Below are 18,202 nucleotides of genomic sequence, written 5' to 3'. Positions count from 1 at the left end.
AAGGAGAACCTGGCTGTGTGGTATATTTACTGCTGGGGCAGGTTTACTCCCCCGATAAGAGGGACCCATGTGATTGGCTGTACTCCTTCCTCAACATTTGTCTGGGATGTGATGTTATGGCTTGAGCTGATGGCAGCCTTCTGGTAAACTCCAGGGAGATGCCACAAGCACCCCTGCTGGCCCTGGAAGTCTGGAGCCTCTGATCCATCATCATTCTGTTATGTAAGAAGAGAAGTCCTTCTTTGTCCATTTAAGATGGATTTTATGATACTTGCAGCAAAAACTTCTCTGATTTAATTGTGGAGTTTATAAAAGCATTTGAAAGAAACCATTACTTAACATTAAAAGCCAGAATGTCCATATCTTATCTATATTTTCTAGGTGATACCTATAACATACTTGTAATAACAATCTAGTAAAAGTTATTTAAACATTTATAACAGTCTGGAACACATCCAGTCCCACGAAGCTGATCCCAAGAGGCCAGGTAGCCTAGAACTAATGTGCTGTGTGATCTCAGGAAAGCACCTCATGGCTCTTGAACATAGCTTCCCAGAATGTGGAAAGACTGTGACTCCAATGACTTTCGGCTCCTTGCTAAGAGCACTAGCTAAGCCACTCAGTAGTGACCTCTGAGTCTGTCTTCCCTACGGACAATGACTGGCTGGAAATATACTCTGTGCAGGGAAACTGCTCAGGAACAAGAGACAAGCACTATCCCTCCCCTGGCTTAGAGAAGGGTGTGTATGGGGTGGGCACTGAGAAGAGATGGGTGGTTACCGGAGGCGGATGGAGAGGCAGGCAAGACGGGAGAAGGGTAAGTAAATAAGTCATGGGAATGTAAGTTATAGCATGATGACTATGGTTAAGAATAGGTACTATATTGTATATTTGAAAGTTGCAAAGAGAGTAGATCTTAAAGGTTGTCATCACGAGAACAAAATTCTAACCATGACGGTGATGGATGTTAACCAGACTTACCATGGTGATCATTTTACAATATATACATACAAATACTGAATCATTATGTTGTACATCTGAAACTAATAGGTTATATGCCAACTGCCTCTAAAAAAAATAGAAAAACAAAAACAGAGTGCACGAGAAGCAGGGCACCAAGGGTCACTTCATAATTTTCTTCGTGGTGTTAGAATACCATCTGATGTGATTCTCCTCTGTTACGAGTGGAGCGAACCCTTCCCCAAATCTCCCAACCAGAGCCTTAACTCTGTAACACATTCTAACACCTTCTTACTGAGGTGCCTACTATTTCCCATGGTGTGCATTCTCCCTTGCTGCAACAAGTAATAATAATAATAATGATAATATAATAATTGGTGTGTTCCTAGAGGTCTATGGCTACAAGGTATTGACAACAGTAAGGATTTAAAACTCCTTATTGCTACTATTAGTCATGATTATTTTAGAAAAATATTGTTGTTATTAATCAAGTGGGTCTAGCATATGGGTCCATCTCTGGGGAAGGGACTGAGATTCTACTAGAAGGCAGATTTGGAAGAGGCTGTAAAATATTTACCCATGTTCTCTTGCATGAAACAGGTAGGATGCAACAGCAGAACACTGATTCACACGTACGCTAACACACCCAAAGAGATGCTGACAAATCTAGATGTTCAGAAGGTCCCACCATGAAAGCAGAGAACTTGTCTTTCTTGTTCACAGCTGAATCTCCAGCACATCCCCCCAAAATGCAGATCTGGTCACACAGCCCAAACTCAATGAATTTTTCTTGAATAAATGAATCCGAGCATCCTGAAACACTTCAACAGCTTACTTTTGATATTAATGGATCAGATAGATGCACATAGCTAAGACTTATACAGTGCTTGCCCTGACCAGGCAGTGGCACTAACACTGCACATGTGTTAAGCCAGTTCCCTTCTCTCAGGTCCCAGGAAACAGATCCTACCTGACACGCAATGTTACATTAGCTTCAAGTGTATGACACGATTCAACAAGTTTATAGTTACCTTATGCTATGCTCACCGTAAATGTAGCTACCATCTGCAACAGATGTTATTATTCATTCCATCCTATGGAGGTGGAAACTGAGGTACCGGCCAGTTTAGTGACTCACCAGAAATCCGTGGCTGGTAAGTGGCTGATTAGAATTTAAATGCATGCAGACTCTGCTCTTAACCAATACACTAGTGAAGATATAGATGGTAACAACATGCAATTAACTTTACAGGTGTATTTGTATGTTTATACCCCAAAGCACAGAATGTTCATTTTTTTCTTTCATTGAGTAAGAGGAAAAATGGTTTTTGAGTTTAAAGTGGTCATTTAATAGGCAACAAAATAGAAATTACATAGATCATATAATTTGATGATGGCAAAATAACGTTACACATAAACACCAAAAATAAGAGGAGGGAAATGCAGCAATATCAGGGATGAAAAGGGAATGTAAGAACAGACTAGAGGAGATGAAAAATTAAAAGCTAACGCTTATTGTAATTTTGTGCCTGTGAATTTGAAATTCTAAATGAGATGGACAATTTTGTAAGAAAACCTAAATAATTAAAATTGATCCTAGAAGTAGGAGTCAATTCTTCCTTAGGAAAAAGGACCCCGTGTGCATGTTTACCTGGACGGGCTATACAGCAGGGATGTATATGCTGGGTATATGCTGGGCTCCCTGGGGTGGGGGGCTGGAAGGTTCCCCCCACCTGGAGGGTCTGTACAGTAGGACAGTGGTTTGTACATGCAGGGCCCCCGGTGGGGGGAGGCTGGAAGGTCTCCTGCCCTGCCCTCCCCCACCCTTCCTCTCCCTTCCACGCTGTGGACGAACATTCTGGATTGGGGGAGTTTGGCGGAGGAGGAAACCCAAGCAAGGCAGGGCCACGTGGACAGCAGAGGAGACGCAAGTTCGAATCCTGAGTTGGGTCTGCACGCGTGGCGTAGACTGGGGGAGGGGGGTGCGCCGGCCCTGCTCCTGCCCCGGGGCGCCGCGCCCACCCTCGCCCCCCCCCCCCACCGCCAGCTCAGGCTGGGTTGTGTGGCCAGGCTGACCCTGCTCTGGGGTGCGGGTGCGGGTGCGGGCGGGGCGCGGACGCCTCTCCCCGCCCCCGCTGCCCCCGCGGTGCTCGCTCCTCCCAGGCACACACCCCACGCAGCCTGCCAGCCAGTGCCGCGGCTGGAGACCTGGAGCCGCCAGTCAGCCCTCGACCCGGCCCGGGACCGAGCAGAGCGCGGAGCGCGGGGCGCAGGGCGCAGGAGACCTGCAAGACTGAACTGCGCGCAGCTCTCCTCTTCCACGCCTCCTTGTTTCCCTTAAAAAAAAGAGAGAGAGAACTCTCTTGTTCTCACTCGAACTTGGCGGAGCAAGGGAGGGATCAGAAAGGCACTGACGCAGAGGTTTTATTTGACCAAGTTCTGGGCAAGTCACAGGACCCACGAGGCCGGAGTCATCCCAGCTCCCGGCGCTTTCAGCCTGGCAGTGCCCTTGGGGAACCAGCTTGAAGCCGAGGGCGGGAATGCCAGGTGACCCCGGACTTTGCTTTTGGAGTAATGACCCTACTGGTGGTCTGCGCTCAGGTGGCCTGGTTCGGTGAGCGTCTCCGCCAGGTAAGAGCACCCCAGGGGTCTCCCCTGCTGCAGCGGGTGGGAGGGATCTTGAGCTCCCGAGAAGTAAGTCCACGATGTTTAGCCCAGGCAGGAGTGGGAGGCTGGGAGAGGCTGCTTTTATCACAGGAAATTGTGGGTGAAGGGTGTGGAAGATAGATTTACATTTTTTCTCATTTTTGCACTGACGCGTGGGGGTGAGATGCGTAGGGGCCTGGGTTTTTGTAGGAAATGGTTGCGGAGTGGTGCTGGGTGATAGGCGTCTGAATTCCTGCAAGGACTGAAGGGGGAGCAAAGCCTACATTTTTGCAGAAACCTGTGAGAATCGGGTTATGAGAGGTTATGATCCGGAACACGTTTGAGAAATTGTAAAGAGTTTGAATATGAGCGTTTCAAAGCAGTGATGGAGAAGCACTTACCGCGCTGCTTGCACCTGACGCCACGCTTGGCCTTCGCGGAGATGCCCGCGGACAGCGGCGGCCCCGGAGCGCTCACCGCCGGCGTCCAGCACCTCGGACAGCGCCAGCATCGCGCTGAGCCTGGGCCCTGCGCGCTCCCGGCTCCCCGCGCCCGGCTCCCCGCGCCCCGCGCCCCGCCGCCGGGACCCGCTGCGCATCGCCGCCCGAAGGCCCCGGAGAAGGGACTCCTCCTGAATCGCTAACGCTAACGTGGAGCTCAGCTTCTGATCCGCCTCTGACTGCTTCCCGTGGCTGCGGAAGGAAGAGGCGGAGTATAAAACATCCCCACGCTTCCGCGAATGCTACTCCGGAACGGTGTGGCCTCCTGCATTTTGAAAGGCGTACCCAAACTCCTCCAAAATCTAATATTTTTTGAGCGCTCCTCTGCGCCAGGGCCCTGTGCTAAGCGCTCTCCATGCGTTCTGCTCTTGTTACGCACGGCCCGCGGCGAGCTTGGGTGCTATTATCTTCGATCGATTGATCGATGGAAAATCGCAGCCCGCAGCGAGAGGCTCAGTAGCCCTTCCCATTCTATACAACCGGCTAGTGCTGTCCTGCACCTGTAAACCCCACCCGGGGCTGCGGTCCTGGGGAGGTGTGCCTGAGTGGGTGAAATTCCCTCCTGAAAGCTCCGGGCTTGGGTTCAGAGGAGCAGAGTTTGAACCAAAGCTGTACCACTTACGAACGTGTGCTCTTGGGCAAAATCACCCAACCTGTCTGAACTTCAGGCTCAGTGCCTGTAAAATTAGGATAATAATGCTTCCTTTGCAAGAGTGCTGAGGAAGATGATCGAAGAGATCATGGATGAGGGAAAACTCTGCAAACTGCAGACTGTGGTTGGGAAGTGGAGGCCAGAAAAGGAGGAGCAGGTGATTGGAAGAGGAAGAGGGTGGGTGATGAATGGCAGTGGCACTGGGGTGGGTGATGGGCACTCCAGTGGGAGGGTTCAGAGGGAGGATACTGGATGAGTTTAATTCAACATAATAATTCCTTATTTACAGGACTTTGTAGGGAGTGTTCACATATTGCTTACATTTGACTCTCATAACAATCTTATAAGGCAAAACTGAAGTTCTTCTATTTATTTGGCAAAATGATGCTTGCCAGCAGCTCCACAGCTACCTAGTAGCTGGGGGCTGAGATTAGAATCCAGGTCACCTGCCTGTCTACTCTGGAATCTTTCTGCCACAGTTGTCCATCCTTGGGAGCTCGGACTGTGGAACAATTACAGAACTAGGGTCCATTTAGAGAAACACATAAATATCAGGACAAACCACGTGAAAGAAAAGTGATTTTTAAACCACTGTTTGACCTATAGAAACAACAAATTCATATAGATTAACCGAATGCATGCTCATTGAGTCTATTTTATTTTGTTCCACAAAGACTTGTTTTAAAGATTTTATTTATTTATTTATTCGAGAGAGAGAGAGCCAGTGACCACAAGCAGGGGGAACAGCAGGCAGAGGCAGAGGGAGAAACAGACTCCCCGCCGAGCAGGGAAGGGGCTCCATCCCAGGACCCTGGGACCATGACCCCAGCCGAAGGCAGATGCTTAACTGACTGAGCTACCCAAATGCCCCTCTACAAAGACTTTAAAGCAATTTATAAAGATCCACAAGGTGTCAGGTTGACACATATCAGAAGTAGTTGAGATTCATTAAGATTTAATTGTGTGCAAACTTATGTGTGCAAACATAAGAACAGCCATATGCTTATCTCCCTGAGACTACCACTGCTTTGAACATGTCCTTCGGCAACAATAGAAGAGGAAGAAGAGGGGGAGAAGGATAAATGGGAGAGGAGGAGGGGGAGGGAGAGGAAGAGGAAGAAAGGAGGAGGAGGAAGTTGAGAAAGTAGGCAAGCAACAAGATTAAGGCCATAACCAGAAGTAAGATAAATACAAAGCACGTGCATTAGAAAGTCCTAGAGACTTGCTCTGGGGCACTGAGTACAGTCCTGTGTATTTCCAGTCCCTTTCTCGGGAACATGAGGCACTATGTAGACATTTGCAGGACTCAGTTGGCCTTCCTCCTTTTGCATCATTTTTCCACTAGGGTCAAACACAAATGAATGCAATGCCTCAAGCCTCTGATTTATCTTGGTGCCAAACAGGGAGTTTAACTGGAAATCCGATGCCCCATGACTCAAGGAAGAAGAGATTAAGCAGATGGTATTTTATTTGCACTGAAGTAATTGTTTTTTTTTTTAAAGGATTTTATTTATTTATTCATGAGAGACACAGAGAGCGAGAGGCAGAGACACAGGCAGAGGGAGAAGCAGGTTCCATGCAGGGAGCCTGATGTGGGACTCGATCTCAGGTCTCCAGAATCATGCCCTGGGCCGAAGGCAGGCGCTAAACCGCTGAGCCACCCAGGGATCTCCACACTGAAGTAATTGTTGATTACCTAGTTTATAATGGCTCACAGAAGCAAACCATACTTTAAAGTTTATGAAAAGGGCTTTTGCATCTATTAGGTCACTGGATCCTCCTAACAAACCTCTAGACAGAAGAATCTAGGAAGTGATGGGAAAAATGAAGCATCATGACTTGTATTCCAAGTATTTTACTTAAAAAAAAAACGATTTTATTTATTTATTTGAGAGAGGGGGTGGGTGGAGAGAGCACAAGCAGGGGGAGCTGCAGACTCCCCGCAGAGCAGAGCCCGATGCAGGACTCTATCCCAGGACCTTGGAATCATGACCTGAGCCAAAGGCAGACGCTTCACAGACGGAGCCCCCCAGGCACCCCCAAGTATTTGACTTTATGTCTAATGTCATAAAACCACATCTCTGCAGAGGTAAATGGCCTGAATGTGTGAATCAGGCCAGTGGTAAGACTACAGAGAATGGCAGGGCCTTTGCCAAACTGAACAATGAATGATGCATCTTAAAACCTTCAAATTAGAAAAATTAAAACATGGTGCCAGTCAAGCAAGATGTCCCTGGGGGCCACACTTGGCCACACTTGGCCCCTTTATTGTACAGCCTTGATCTATGCTGCTCAGGCTAAAGATGTGCAGAGGCGCAAGAGCTTGCATTCAGCAAGATAAAAGACTCTGTCTTTAAATTCCCTATTTCTAAACTGGGAACAGTTGAACAAGATGGCTCCTCGCAGCTTCAAAAGTCTTAGACTTTCACAATTTTGTGGACAGTAAAATAATGCAAGGGCTTCTGGACAAAACAGGCAACTGCTTCCACCCACCCACTTCATCAGGGAAAGCATTGATTTGTTTTTTTGGTGTTGGTGATGTTTTAGTTTTCAGTGTTTCTCTTACAGTCCCTGGGCTTCTGGGAGGTGTGTTCGGTCCATTGTGCTGTGGCTGAGGAAGGGAGGAAACTACCCTGAGCGGAGGGGTGGGGGGAGCAGGGAGCAGGGAAGGAACCCGGAAAGTTTTGCTCACTTTTTAAAGATTGTACTTATTTATTCATGGGAGACACACAAGAGAGGCAGAGACACAGGCATCCCCTGTGGGGAGCCCCATGCGGGACTTGATCTCAGGACCCCAGGATCATGCCCTGAGCCAAAGGCAGACGCTCAATCACTGAGCCACCCAGGTGCCCCAAATTTTGCTTACTTCTCACTTAACTCTGTTTCTGAAACATGTGAAAAAAAACCCACTTTGGGGTTGCTAATTTTAAAACTTGATGCCTAGCAGTTGAAACGCTTGGGGTTTCAAAATTCTGGGCACATGTCAGCTCTGTCCAGTCAGAATTGCTTCCTTCCGCCAGTGATCTGAGGAACCATGAAGCCATCTGATCTTTCCTGTGTCCGGTGCTCCTCACATTCCTTCTCTACTGTGCACAATGGGAGATAAATTCCCAAATCAACATACATTAGATCTTGGTTGACCCACCATCCAGCGGCTCACTATTCAAATCTACCTTTAGAATTCCTCTCCCGCGCAATGCTTCCTTGACCTCCTTGCACTGGTGCCTCTGACCTTCTTCATCCCTCAGAGGCTCCTAGTGACCTCCAGCCTCCGGCCAGACTCTTCCAAATCTGACTTCTACACATTTCTTTGTCCTTAATGTTGAGCGTGTATACTGACACTCAGTATATATTTGATGGTGAATGGATGAATGGATGGATGGATGGATGAGCAAGTAATGCCAGGGTGTCAGTCATGGTTTGCTTTATTATAAGTGATAGAAATTAATTCAAGTTTCCTAAATAAAAACATGCCAGTTTATCAGCTCTTTATGGGGATATCAAACCCTGGGGAGTAGCAGTGAGGAGAATGAAAAGTAGAGTGAAGAGGGAGGAGCCAATAGAAGGGGGACATGGAGCCAGCCTCGGCCCAACAACAAGCTCACCGCTCACCGAGAGCTCAGTCTTGTGGAAATCCTCTACCACATCCCGCCCAAATCCTTGAAGCCCACCGCCCACAGGCTCTGGGGGGAAGAAAGGGAGAGGAGACTGCCTGACATCTCCTTCCTACCCTGCCCCCTACTAGTCAATGTCTGCTCTAGAAAAGGTTAACTTGCCCCCACTTCTGTGCCCAGTGGCCTCACTGGGGAAACCGTGGCTCCTGATCAGTTGAAACCAGGGGCTCGGGCCACCTGCCCCCTGTAGCACTGATCTGAGGCCATGACGATGGGGAAGCCAGGTGAGTGGCCACCGCTCTGAGATGGATAGGTCAACGTGACCTTGTCGGTCTGGGGGAGGCAGAAAAGTGAATGGCAGGACTCCAGTCAGCCGACCTCGGATCAGGGCTGCAAGGGTCAGCTCAGGGTCCAACTCTGTCCTCACTCAAAACTCTTGCATTTTTGTCATTTAGGAATGCCAGTTGCAGGGCTCACAGTGGAAAAATGGTTGTGGACAAAGCGAAAATTCCTCCCTGCACACAGAGGGTGTTGTGCCCATGGATGGGCTGGGAAACAACCCAATGCCTTGTCTGCATTCTGTTATCTACTTAGGAGCTAGGATTTGGGACAAGGCCCTAGCTCAGGACAGCAGGTGACCCCTCATTCCAAGTGAAGAAGAGCTAGATATCCCGTCCTGTTCCCTCTCGCCCTTCCTCCTTCCTTCCCTACCCTGGACTTTGGAGTACTCTGGAAGGTTGGGATTGCCCCGAGCGTGTGCCACAGAGGGATCACTCGACAGTCCATCCTCATGTCCTCCCCACCCTCCGTTTCCTGTCTCTTCCTCCTTCCCTTTGACTCTTCCTTTATTCTTCTTTCAACTGTGGCACAGCTGATGAGGGAGAGAAGACCTCATTTCTCCCTTGGGGGCTCGGAGGGGGCAAGGGGGCTCAGTGCTCTGGGAAGGACATTGCCCAGGAGATTAACAAGCCAATGCTCAGCAGAGAAGCTTGCAAAGTATCTAGGAGCCCATGCAGCATCCAGCTTTTCTTGTGTTGTGTTGTGAGTGTGGGCTGTGTGTCTCTGTTGTGTGTGTGGGTAAGAGTCTGCGTGCTGTGTGTGAGTGTAAGAAAGAGAGCGAGAATGCAAAGATGTAGTAAAGCACTCCAGCGTGTGAATATACTACCGTTTCTTCATTTTCTTCTTGGGGGGCTGTTTCTAGGTTTTATTTTTTATGAATAGCGCTGCCGGGAACATTTTCATATATGTGTGGCTATACAGATTTATTGGTAATTTGCTGATATGAACAAACCTTCCCAAAATGAATGGCTTAAAACAATAACCATTTATTCGTGCATATTTCTGCAGTTTGAACTAGGCTCTGGAAACTTCTACTGCCCTCACTTGGGTTCCCTCCCGCAGCTGTAACTAGCTGGGGGCTGGCTGGTGGGTCACATGGTGGTGGTCAGCCGGGGTAGTCAGCTGGGGCTCCCTGTGTCCTTTCTGCAGGACAGCTGACACATCTGTCTGAGGCAGCTTGGCTCCAGACAGCACACTGGAAGCTGTCAGATCCACAGAGGCCTTGCCTGAAAGTCACTCTGGCTGCATTTTATTGGTCGAAGCAGGTCACACGCCGACTCCTCCTCTTGACAGGAGGAGGACCAGTATCTCCTTGCACACGGGGTACAGGCGGGGGTGGGGGGACTCTGTGGCCAAGCTTTCCAATCTACCAGAAGTGGAAGTGCAGGCAGGGAATTACCGGGGTTGGAGGGCTGGTCTGTGCCCCGGCCGCGGGCTCCTGTTGCCTTCTACCCTCGTCTATCCCTGGTCTGGTTTCGGCCCCGCTGAGTTAGACACCAGGTGTGGTGCTATCTCATTGTGCTTTAATTTGATTTTCTTTGACTACTAATGAGGCTGAGCACCTTTTTATGTGCTTACTGGCCATTTGTGCATCCTCTTTTGGAGGAAGTGATTTGTGGGAGTTGTTTCCATAGCCTGGGTGTGAGTCAGTGATAATCTCATGCCGCCCTCCCGCTTCCATCTCCACCTAGTCTCCTCCTGATTAAAAAGGAAGTAACATTTGAGCTGAGGTTTGCAGGCTGATGAATAATTAAAGGTCAGGGAGGCCTTACAGTTAGAAACATGAAGAGGGCTACAAGGGACAAAGTCGGGCATGTGAGAAGCAGCCAGATTTGAGGTCCACAGTGTGTGTGTTGGGGGGGCAGGAGCTGCAGTGGGTGGTGCCAGGGAGGTTGGGCCACAGACAGGGGGCAGGAGACAGAGCAGAGGTGACCTGCTCCTGGCTGCTTCCGCTCCTTCGCCTACGTGTGGAAACCCTGCTTCAGGTGTCCAGAGTGCAGGGAGGGCACCCCTAACACGGAAGACCTCAGGAAAGTGATCTGTTTGTGTGGGACCAGAGAGGAATGGTGATGGTGGAAACAGAAGAGAGGCCATGCCTCATGGGCACACACACCCACGCTCATACCCTCCACATCCACACGTGTGTACACACCCACATGAACACACTCCCACACCCACATGTGCACACACATCCACATGTGAGCACACATGCACACATGAGCACACACACCCATACCCACATGTGTGCACACTCATGTGCACACACCCACAGAATCCACACATGAGCACATATCCACATGTGTGCATACCCCCACATCCATTTACACTCACACACGTGTGCACATACCCACATCCACATGTGCACACACACTCCCACACACATGCACCCCACATGTGTGCACATACATGTACACATATGTGTATACACATCCACACCCCCACATGCATGCACACATACCCACATGAACGCACACTGCATATCCACACAGACCCCACATTTGTGCACACACACGCACATGGGAGCACATGCACAACCACCCACATATGTGCACACCCATGTGCACATACCCAAATGCGTGTACACACCCATGTAATCCACACGAGAGCACACATGCATGTACACACATGCACACCCCACATGTGTGCACAGACACCCACACTCACATGTGCACACACCCCACATGCACACACACACATACATGTATACACACGCACACATGTGCACACACACTCACATACGCACATATGTGTGCACACTCACACTGCACACACATCCACAGGTCAGCAGGAACCTTTAGAAGGAGGAAGCAGAGAGATAGGAAGACATAGACTTGCACACATAATTAACAGCATGTGGTCCCTGGGTGGAAACATTTCCAGAAAAGATCTCCTGGGAACACAAACAGAACTGCAACAAGATCCCGCTGAGATGTAGCTCTTAGAACAATGCTTCCTTAAACCTTTAACCATAGTTGCTTCTGAAGACAGTGGCTTCAAGGAGGTATGTATGTATGTGTGTGTGTGTGTGTGTGTGTGTGTGTGTGTGTGGCATGTGTGTGTGTTCACATGCATGCATAAGGAGAGCTCTTCTTCACATAATTATTATTTTTTAAATGTTTTATTTATTTATTCATGAGAGATGAGGAGAGAAAGAGAGGCAGAGACACAAGCAGAGGGAGAAGCGGGCTCCATGCAGGGAGCCTGACGTGGGACTCGATCCGGGGTCTCCAGGATCACGCCCTGGACCAAAGGCAGGCGTTAAACCACTGAACCACCCAGGGATCTCCATTCTTCACATAATTAAATGTGGTTTGGGCTTTTAAAAAATAGCAAGTATCTATTAATGCATTACAAATTTATAAAGGCTATGTATCCATCTCTCAGCTTCAGCCAGGAAAGGCTCTTGACTTCCAATTTAATAGAGGATCATAAACTGATCAGTAATGCTTGGGGTGGTAAGGTGGGGGGCAGAGCTGTGGCTGTTTGCTCAGCAGGACCCAGGGGGCACAGGGTCCATGGGGAGGGGCTGTGATGGCACAGGTAGGGGCCAGGGAGGGACCCATGGGCTGGCAGAGGTGCCAGTGCCCGGGCCCCCACCTCTACTTATCTGTGGGAGTCCTCTCCAGTAACACCCAGTTTGGAGGCTCGAGGTGCAGGAAGTGGGTGATGGACATGGGGACAGCCAGACCAGAAAACCTAGCTTTGACAGGCCTCAGCTGAGGAAGTTCCTGTGCAGGCAGGCGTGCAATCCGTTGGTCCTCTGCTCTATACCTGTTTATGGGAAGGATGTGGTGTGGCATCATTCTGGAAGACTGGAAGGAGGATGAGGAGGATTCTGACATCTGCTGGAAGAGCAGAGACTACTACCCAGATAGGGGTAGCTCTATAATGATTTTTTTTTCTGATTTTGCCTTATAATGATTTTTTTCCTGATTTCTCCCCTGTTACAGTGGTAATGCACACTTATTTTAGGAAGTACAGCAAAAAGAAGATGAAGGCTGCCCATAATTCTATTACCATTCTGGTGTGTTTCCTGCTGGAAGAACAATGCAATAGACAATCATTTACGAGGTGACATGATGTGCAAATTGCTGCTAGATGTTGGGGCTGCAGAGCAAGCAAGGGAGACACACACCTTTCCTTGTGGGACTTGATGCCAGTGGTGCCTACGGGCACGAAGCAAAGTTTCCTACACGACAACTGAGGTAAGTATGGAGCAGACAGCCCAGTGACGGCAGCTTGTCCTGGTTACTAGGTGTAGCATTGTGTCAGCTGCTTTACTGTGCTTAAGGGTTTTCTGTGTGTGCTCTCATTTGATCTCCATGCTGGCTCTATAGCAGCTGCCACCTTTCCAGCCCCCACGCAGTACAGATGAAGAAAAGGATGCAGACAAGCCAGGTCACCTGGCCAAGGTGGCATCACTCAGGATCATCACTCTGGGGTTTGACCGCATCCAGCCCTGTAATAGCCGCACCACTCAGATCACCTCCAGAACACACGACACTCTTTCTCTCTTCTTCCCTCGCTAGGTCTGATCACCACGGTGGCCCCAAGGCGCTGGCGCCAGTAGGATGGATGACGACACAGAGCTGAGGACTGATGGAAACTCGCTTCTAAAGGCTGTGTGGCTGGGGAGGCTCAGGCTGACTAGGCTCCTCCTGGAGGGGGGCGCTTATATCAACGAAAGCAATGACAAAGGGGAGACGGCTCTCATGGTGGCCTGCATCACCAAACACGTGGACCAGCAGAGCATCAGCAAGTCCAAGATGGTGAAGTACCTGCTGGACCAGAGGGCTGACCCCAACATCCAGGATAAGTCTGGCAAGACAGCTCTTATCCATGCCTGCATCAGGGGGGCTGGCGGAGAAGTGGTCTCCCTGCTCCTGGAGAACGGAGCTGATCCCAGCCTTGAGGACCGCACTGGGGCTTCAGCGCTGGTCTACGCCATAAATGCAGATGACAAAGACGCCCTGAAACACCTGCTCGACGCCTGCAAAGCCAAAGGGAAGGAGGTGATTATTATAACGACAGATAAATCATCATCAGGCACGAAAACCACCAAACAGTATCTCAATGTCCCTCCTTCACCCAAAGTGGAAGACCGACAGCCACCTCCACTGTGCATGTCGCCCTCGGATATTGAACTGAAAGCCCCAGGCCTGGGCTCTCCACCCAGTGAGAGGGAAGATGATTTCTTCAGCCTCCAAACAGGGCATCTGAGTAGTTGCAACACTGCCAAAGCTCTGAATGAGCCTGGGTCACCCACCAGGAAAGCAGGGAACCCCAAGAGGGCCCGCCTGCCCCAACTGAAGAGGCTCCAGTCTGAACCCTGGGGTCTGATTGCGCCGTCTGTGCTGGCTGCCAACACACGTCAGGATGAGACCTACGGTGCTAGCGCAGATGGTGAGGTCATCAAGAGCATTAGTGATATGTCCTTCCCCAAAAGGGGGCCGCTCTCCAGAACCAACAGTATCGATGGCAAAGACCCCACCCTCTTTCCCACAGTCACAGAGCAGGTTCTCAAGATCCCAGCCTCCCCGGCACCAGCATCCTGGAAGGCAGCCTATGAGAAGGGCCAGGCTTCCCACCCTCGCCTGGCCCGAAGAGGAACTCTCCCCATCGACCAGGAGAAGGCTGGTGTCAGTGCCACAGGGTCCCCCGCTCTCAAAGATTCAGTGTCCCTCAAATGGCTAGAGAATGACCTGCATGACTTAGATTTACAGGCAGCAGCGGAGCAGCTCAGCTCTGTGTCCCTAGAGCCAAGCAAAGGGCCCTTGGACAAGAAGAGGCTCAACGGCTCCCACCTGGCCCTCTTCCATGGCTCAAGGGAGTCCCTGGACGCTGCACCCAGCACGTCCCCCAGCTCAGCACGCCGCAGGCCACCGCATCTTCTGGAGAGGCGAGGTTCTGGAACTCTGCTGCTGGATCGAATTTCGCACACCAGGCCCGGCTTCCTCCCGCCTTTAAATGTAAATCTGAACCCACCCATCCCAGATATCAGATCTAGCGGCAAACCTCCTTCTCCACTTGCTGGCGGCTTAAAATCCATGGTTCCCGTTGCGCCAAGTTCACCAAAGAGAGTTGACTTGAGAAGTAAAAAGAAGCTCCTCAGGCGGCACTCTATGCAAGTGGAGCAGATGAAGCAGCTATCTGACTTTGAAGAAATCATGACCTAGAAGCTTTCAGAGGGGTTTTGAAAAAAGACTCTGTAGTTAATGAAAGGCTCTGTAATCTTGGCCAACAGAGCCATGCAGACCCTGTGCATCCCGTTCATCCCTTAGGGCTGGTGGAAGATGTGGAACAGGGTGCTGTTTCCCTTCTGAAATGGTCTCTGGGTTTTTACAGGCTTACTTGAAGAGAGCTTGGAATAATTGGGTTCTAGACAGGAAATCATCACACACACACACAAAAAAATTCTCCAAAGGAAGAAAGCCTCCGGGGTTTGGAAGGAGCACAGCAAGCACAATGATCTAGGCTCAGTTCTCCTCTGCCAGACAGACAAGAACTTAGAGCCTACGACAATATTCAAAGTATGCCCTTTGTAATAAATCTATAAAGTGCCTACAAAGAAGATGAGGCTTTCACATTTGTCGGGATGTGCGAAAGCTCCAAACCAACCTTGAAGCCAGGAAATCTGGTAGCTGTGCTCTGTTGGAAGGAGAAGTGAGCTCCCCCATCAGGGGGCTCTAGCAGGTAGGGCACCATCCAGCACGGCACACTCGAGATCTTTCCAAACCCCAGTTACACACCGTGTTCGCACGCATATCTGGATGTGCTTCCCCAACTATCATAACATGTCCCCCAAATTCTGATGTGCCCCACTCGTTGATGCCTCCAAAAGACAGCCCTGCCTCCCTCCCGCCCCGAAGCAAGCTCTGCGTTGAAAGCTTGTGAAAAAACAATCAGGGTCTGTTCATTAATTTGGAATGTGTTGAATGTGATACAATTTCCAGAATAGACCTGTTTCATGCTTGTTCTTAAGAAAACTTGATGAGAGATCCCCAAAGCCAGAGCGGTAACTAATGATGGGGTGTATACAGATGAAAAGCACAAGTGGGTGGTTCTCAGGCCAGAAGCAGTGGGGACTGGACTGAGTTATATAGCCTGAAAATGCTAAGGGGTGCAGACTGTCATTTCAGCTACTCTCGTAGAGGTAATTCAAGAAAAATCCAGTTTCTGCTTTGCCTGAATTTTCCACGTGATGGGGGATTTGTAAAAATAACCTCCCTGAATGACCCTCTCCAGCCACGTTGCACTCACCCCAGGAGGGAAGCAGAGACTCGGTACATTTGGAGGATTGTAGCCGTGTTTCAGATGAAGGTGTTCCTGGTTATCTCCCATCTACTTTTCTTTTCCTGCTGCCCAGACACATTTGCTCTAGGGTTTGAAGAATATGGTGATCCCTGGGCATCTCATCCCAGGAGGAATGAGTAAAGGCTCTGAGATTTGGGTTTGTATCCATGTTTCATCATTCACCAGCTTTGTGATTTTCCTAAGCCTCCACTTCCTCATCACAAAAGGGGGTTGACAGTGTTTCACCTCGAAAGGGCAAGGGAGAGTGAAGTGCAGTGTGCCCGAGAGAGCCTGCTGCCGTGCCTGGCACGGATAAGTAAGTGGATGGGAGGTAGCTAATTCTGACTCACATCTTCAGACCTCTGAGGCTTCCCCATCTCACATGATGCATGATATCCTACACAAAATGGACTAAAGTCCAGCTGAAAAATTCAAGTGTCTCCTTGAGACTCCCAGTGATTCCATAATACTGAGCCCTCAGTACGTTGGCAAAGTAGAATATATTTGGCCACATCAGCCAGACATTTATCCCGAACAAAAATGCTGATGATGTTTACAAATAAACCGCATATTTATTTTTTAATCATTCCGTTGGGGCAGACCCATACTCAACCTTGGCACTACTGAAATTTTAGGCTGGATAATCCTTTGTTATGGGAGACTGTCCTGTGCACTGTAGGAGGTTCTGCAGCAGCCCTGGCCTGACACCCACCAGACATGGGTAGCATCTTCCTCCTACATGTGACAACCAAATACGTCCTGGGGGCAGCATCACCTCGGCTGATCACCACTGCTCTGGGAGGCTGACAGTGCATCTGGCAGAAATATGTCACGACCAACAAAGCTGCATGGAGGTGTGGGTCTGGCTGGGTCAGCCCTCCCATGGACTTGAAGCCAATCGAATTGTGCTTTTGTAGGATGATTAATCGATCCATAACTTGGGCCCTTAGGATTCTTGGCAAAATACAAATGGGTTGCTAGTGGCCTCTTGTACTTTGCAGGGGGGAAGAAAAGCATGTAAACTAGTGAAAACAGAGCTCAGGAACCTGGTTTAGCGTGGACAATCCATATGCTTCTCGGGACCACTGAGTCACGAAAAGTCCTTACCAAATGGACATGATTACAGGCAAAGAAACAACTCTCCAATGCATTAGAGAGAATCACACAGACAACCATTGTTCTCAGCAGCTCATTAAATACCCATACACACTCATGTGCACACACATGCTACACAAATACACTCCAATTGTCGTTAGTGCCAGGGAAAACTAACGTCTGCTAGTAGATCTAGTCGTGGGGATCTCGTAGACCTACTAGATCTCTGCTAGTAGATCTACCACTGCACATGTCCATTTCCCCAAACCTTTAGCTAAGACTTGAAAGCCTAATTTATCCTAAATAGTGAGTGAGGCACATTCATAACAATTAGCTTATGTGAGACATGAAACGTGATAGCTATTTATCCAGAATAACCTGTCTGTCCCACGAATGCCTACAGCAGGTGCTCTCAGGGCACTCACAGCCTGCCTCCATCAGTTATGACCTGTCCATTGGCCTTTCTCTGGACAGTCTCCAGGAGAGAACCTTCTTTCATCCCTGTTTAATGATGCATTAGCTGGATTAGACTGTTCCAAACCAGTATGACCACAACACTTTATCACGGTTAGTGCATAAGTAGGTGATTTTGTCCACGTTGACAGACCTCACAAGGATGCTTCTTAAAAGTGTACTTTAGATTCAACTATGTTTTCTAGACCAGAGATTAGCTTTTCTTTTGGAAAACTACTATCACTAAAGAAGTTAGCTGCAAACTGTAGTTGTAATTACCCATCCACTTAACTTTCTGGAATATTTATCAAAATATATTATAGAACAGGAGCCTAAAGTTTCAAAGTCTGGAACTTCAGTTTAGTTTCTAGACACTCCAAAGCCAGTTTTTGTTTGTTTGTTCAAACCTATTGTCAATTATTCTAGAATTTCATCAGGTAAACAGTATCTTGCAAAATGCAGGCTGTGTCTGACCTTCCTCCTTTGTGTGTGTTGGTGCTTTGGACATATCGTGTGTTGCTTGAATCGGTTCTCTGTGGCATTATACTCTAGTCTCAAGCTGACAATGTGCTCAAAGATATTTCAATTGCAAGTAATGGAGCTTTTTAGGTACCTCTAACATGTCAATAAAAGATATATTGCAATCCTTC

The 18,202-nt window shown here is 49.0% G+C and overlaps 1 protein-coding gene across 1 annotated transcript; it reads left to right on the top strand.

Annotated features, from left to right (window-relative positions):
- Positions 1-2,759: 2,759 nt before the first annotated feature.
- ANKRD34C (ankyrin repeat domain 34C) lies at positions 2,760-18,202 on the top strand. Its single transcript, XM_026000040.2, has 3 exons — positions 2,760-3,591; positions 12,662-12,916; positions 13,241-18,202. Exon 3 carries the CDS (start codon positions 13,283-13,285, stop codon positions 14,885-14,887), a length of 1,605 nt encoding a protein of 534 aa, XP_025855825.1. The 5' UTR covers positions 2,760-3,591; positions 12,662-12,916; positions 13,241-13,282; the 3' UTR covers positions 14,888-18,202.

The sequence above is a fragment of the Vulpes vulpes genome, chromosome 14 (genome assembly GCF_048418805.1).
Source record: "Vulpes vulpes isolate BD-2025 chromosome 14, VulVul3, whole genome shotgun sequence".
Classification (NCBI taxonomy): domain Eukaryota; kingdom Metazoa; phylum Chordata; class Mammalia; order Carnivora; family Canidae; genus Vulpes; species Vulpes vulpes.
The sequence above is the reverse complement of the archived record's forward strand: the minus strand, read 5'-3'. Positions and strand labels throughout refer to the sequence as shown.

Excerpts from the sequence above, each read along its gene's own strand:
- ANKRD34C (XM_026000040.2), top strand. The coding sequence starts at position 13,283 with ATGGATGACGACACAGAGCTGAGGACTGATGGAAACTCGCTTCTAAAG.